Source organism: Quercus suber, unplaced genomic scaffold (assembly GCF_002906115.3).
Source record: "Quercus suber isolate HL8 unplaced genomic scaffold, Cork oak 2.0 scaffold_23, whole genome shotgun sequence".
Classification (NCBI taxonomy): Eukaryota; Viridiplantae; Streptophyta; class Magnoliopsida; order Fagales; family Fagaceae; genus Quercus; species Quercus suber.
The window spans coordinates 2,134,967-2,138,722 of record NW_027069488.1 but is presented as its reverse complement, the minus strand read 5'-3'; the positions used below and the strand labels follow the sequence as shown (position 1 = coordinate 2,138,722).

Below are 3,756 nucleotides of genomic sequence, written 5' to 3'. Positions count from 1 at the left end.
TTCCATATTTTTCTAAGCTATAACATGTAATTTGGATAACTTGACATGCATGACCCTTAAGCTTTTGCAATGAAGAAAGGATATGCGGCAAATATATATATATATATATATATATCACTCCAAATATATTAATGAAAAAAAAAAAAAAAACAACAACAACCATAACAACAACCAGGGATATGTGGAAATCAAAGTTCTGAAACACCATTTCCTAAGTCTGAATATATAGTTGAGAATTGGTTTTGTTGAAAATTGTACTCATATTTTAAACATAGACTTGGCATTCAAGGTCCATTGACCCCATTAATCTAAACAAGAATCTCAAGTCTTTTTCATTTTTTTTACCACATTCATTCAAGATCTTTGGTGGATCATCCAAGACCAGACTGAATAACCTGGATTGATGCTGATTTTTGTGGGTAAGGTATCTCTACCCATCCAAGCCTCTGCAACTGCAAATGATTCTCTTACTAAAAATTCCCCTTCAACCCACAAAATATCAAAATAAAAAACAATATTGGCATATAAAATGTTGAAAAATAAATGGGCATTTTCGTAATTTTAATTAATTGTCCAGAAATTCCATGAGTTAGCCTCAGTAGGGGATCTTTCTGTCTGGGACCTCTTCAGTGTACTCCTCTGAATCACTGTAGATTTTGCAGCCTCCCTTATGGTCTTTATTTAATTCACCACTCCTCTCTCTCTCAAACACGCACTCATATTTATCCTTCAATTATATTGACCACATATTCATCACCTTCAAAGTTATTCCAATACCAAAGGGAAAAAAAAATGGCCAACATTAAACTAAGCAACTTACTTTTGCTACTCATCACCTTAATCATGGCAGCATATGTTACACAAGGTCGTAATAAGCTACTAGCTATTTCTTTCTCACTTCAATTCCTTTTTCCTTAATGGTTTCCTATTATCGTACAGTATTTCACCTTTTTCCTGTAGTTTTCTCCTGTTCCCAAATATATGTTCTATTTCTGCTGAGCTTTTGTAAAAAATATCCTAGTTTTACAGTCAGGTTGGCCTAGCTTTTCAATGTAAATCATGCTTCTCTAAATTATCTCATCTTTCCAACCAGGGAAAACTATGAATGGAATGAGTTTTAAAATTAAGCTTCGCTTGCCTTCCTTGCACCAAGTTTCCATTCATAATGAGATAGGCCAAGCTCGTAGCTAGTATATCTATCTTTTGTCTGGTTTCCAAGATAATAAAGCAATTCTCTTCTGCTTCTCTTCCTCCCAGTGCCTATCTTTATTCTAAGTTTTTGCCAGAATTAAATATGTTATGCTTTTTCTTCTTATCTTGCAGGTTCTACAAATCAGCAAGAACTACCTCATCCTCTAAGTGCTTCTCATTCATCTCAACCACAAAGAGAACTACATTTGCAGGTGAAAATTAGCTAGCATTATTTGTAACAAAAACATTATTTGGTTTTGTACTTTTTAAATCGTTTGGCTGCTTAATTCTCACATTTACATGTATTGGAGCCTAAAGGGTGACAGTGAAAGAGTGATGATGAGGAATTCAAGGAGATTGATGATAGGATCCACAGCACCAACATGTACTTATAATGAATGTAGAGGGTGCAAGTACAGGTGCAGAGCCGAGCAAGTGCCTGTTGAAGGGAACGACCCAGTCAATAGCGCTTACCACTACAAATGTGTTTGCCATAGGTAATCTTATCTATCAAATTCAGCATCTACTAGACTACTACTCCAGTTGAGTTTGCTGGGTGCAGACTGCAGAGTCGAGAGTCCGGTTTTTTTTCTTCTTTTCTCTACGTGGGTTCAAGTTCAACACTGTTTTACAATGCAACCATTTTTAATGGGTGTCAAAATTAGCAGTTGGGGTGCACTACATGAATTTGTTAATTTATTATATATCGTTCGAGTTTCTTAAGAAATTGCACTGTTTTTTCTTCTTATATTCTTTATTTCCCTGTACTTTGTTCAAGCAACATGTTCAAGAATATGTCTAAAGAATAATACTGGGGATATTCTTTACTTCACTAGTAGGGTTTATATATTGACCGTGTTAATTTCTTGAACACCCAACAAATAAAGTAATTTGAAAATTTATCTATTATGTTGTGATATGCCATTAATTATATTTATTGTTACGATACTTTGTAAACTTTTTGTAGTCAAATTGGTAAAACTTACTGGTTTCCATATCAAAATTTTAAGTTTTAAGTTTTTGAATGGTATATTTTTTTCTTGTAATGTTATGAATATTAAAAAATTTTACTTTAAATTTTTTACAAATTAATATGTCACAAATCACTTAAAGATAATTAAAGATATATTGATTAATTGTTAAGGTGGCGTCAATCATAATCATTATATATATCGTCATTTTATATTTCTTTAATAATTAGATTTGTAATTACTTTTGATAATAATTCTATATTTTCATGAAAAGTGATATTACCATCCTCTTGTTCTTTCATTCTCCATTGTATGATACTGCATACATTGCCATTCAAAATAACTTCTTACTCCATATTGGAAATATATTTTGCCCCGTAGAATCACTTAAAAAGAGCTTTTTAAACTCGAGCCACATTTGAAACTCTTCGTTTATGTTGCTATAGTTTTACCAATGTAATCAACAAGAGTGAGTATTGTGGGAATAACAGTCAGAATTTACCAGTTTGTCAAAAACATTCAAAGTTTACGGCCTAAATTTTTCGTTTGGTACATAAGGACTAAGATGTTTTGGCCATATATTGCTAGATGCGAAGGTGTTTCTAGAGTGACAAAAGTGAGGGGTCGGCAAGTGGACATATGGAATGGTCCCGAAATTTGGACATTAGTGAGCAAAGGATCACATGCCCTAACTTATTTGGCTTCATTCGTCATGATTTGCACAAACTGGCACAAACTGAATTAAATAAGGCAGACCACACATAATAAGAGTATGGAGGCTAGGTCCCATTTTCAGTGTAAAACCAGCAAACTAGCTGCAACATAGTTCATATTCAAATTGCACTTGCCTTCTCGCCTACTGTCTTCCTTTCTCGAGAATATTCCAGTGTACACTCGAGTTTTGATTGTCTCACACTCAAATTATACACCATCTTGGGTTAAATACATGGATATTCTTGAGAATGTGAACAAAAATATATGAATACACCGTCTTGGATTAAATATATGAATATTGCATGTAGTGTACTTCATAAAGTGTGAGACAATAATTTTCTTATATACTCCACATAAAATTGTGTTTCTAAAATGTATAGATGCTCTAAAGTTTAAACTAGCAAACATATATGAATTCAAAAGTATGGAGATGAATCCTATAAGGATGGAATCGATGAATACCTCTGTTCTTCATTTTTTTTTTTTTTTCTCTCTCCCAGTCTCTCACTATGAATCAAGAAAAAATAATTAATTTTAGGCTAAAATGCATTTTTCAATCTCTAAGTTTGGAGTCACTTATCGATTGGTCACTCTACTTCCAATTTCTACTCTCAACTATTACCCCTCACTTTTGCTACTCTCGACTATAAGTTTTGCAATTGTTTTTCAGACATATTTTACACTTTTTTGTATTTTTTAAATTATTCCTATCAGAACTTTAAGGGTGAACGTACTATCATAGAGCTATGATTGTTTTGCTCCTAACCGGCCAACCGTATCTACACTCTTTTACATGCATGTGCAAAGCATGAACCTTTTTGAAAATTATTGATAATTGACTATGAAAAATGTGGACAATGTGTGAAACAGTGTACATTAA

At 33.0% G+C, this 3,756-nt stretch overlaps 1 protein-coding gene across 1 annotated transcript; it reads left to right on the top strand.

The window, feature by feature from the left end:
* Nucleotides 1-623: 623 nt before the first annotated feature.
* On the top strand, nucleotides 624-1,941 carry LOC111987041 (EPIDERMAL PATTERNING FACTOR-like protein 9). The gene is made up of 3 exons (XM_024018736.2): nucleotides 624-865; nucleotides 1,324-1,403; nucleotides 1,510-1,941. The coding sequence occupies exons 1-3, from the start codon at nucleotides 793-795 to the stop codon at nucleotides 1,690-1,692; spliced, it is 336 nt and encodes a 111-aa protein (XP_023874504.1). The 5' UTR covers nucleotides 624-792; the 3' UTR covers nucleotides 1,693-1,941.
* The last annotated feature ends 1,815 nt before the right edge of the window (nucleotides 1,942-3,756 follow it).

Excerpts from the sequence above, each read along its gene's own strand:
- LOC111987041 (XM_024018736.2), top strand. The coding sequence starts at position 793 with ATGGCCAACATTAAACTAAGCAACTTACTTTTGCTACTCATCACCTTA. Across the intron at positions 866-1,323 it reads GGCAGCATATGTTACACAAG|GTTCTACAAATCAGCAAGAA; the intron begins GTCGTAATAAGC and ends CTTATCTTGCAG. Across the intron at positions 1,404-1,509 it reads AAAGAGAACTACATTTGCAG|GGTGACAGTGAAAGAGTGAT; the intron begins GTGAAAATTAGC and ends TGGAGCCTAAAG.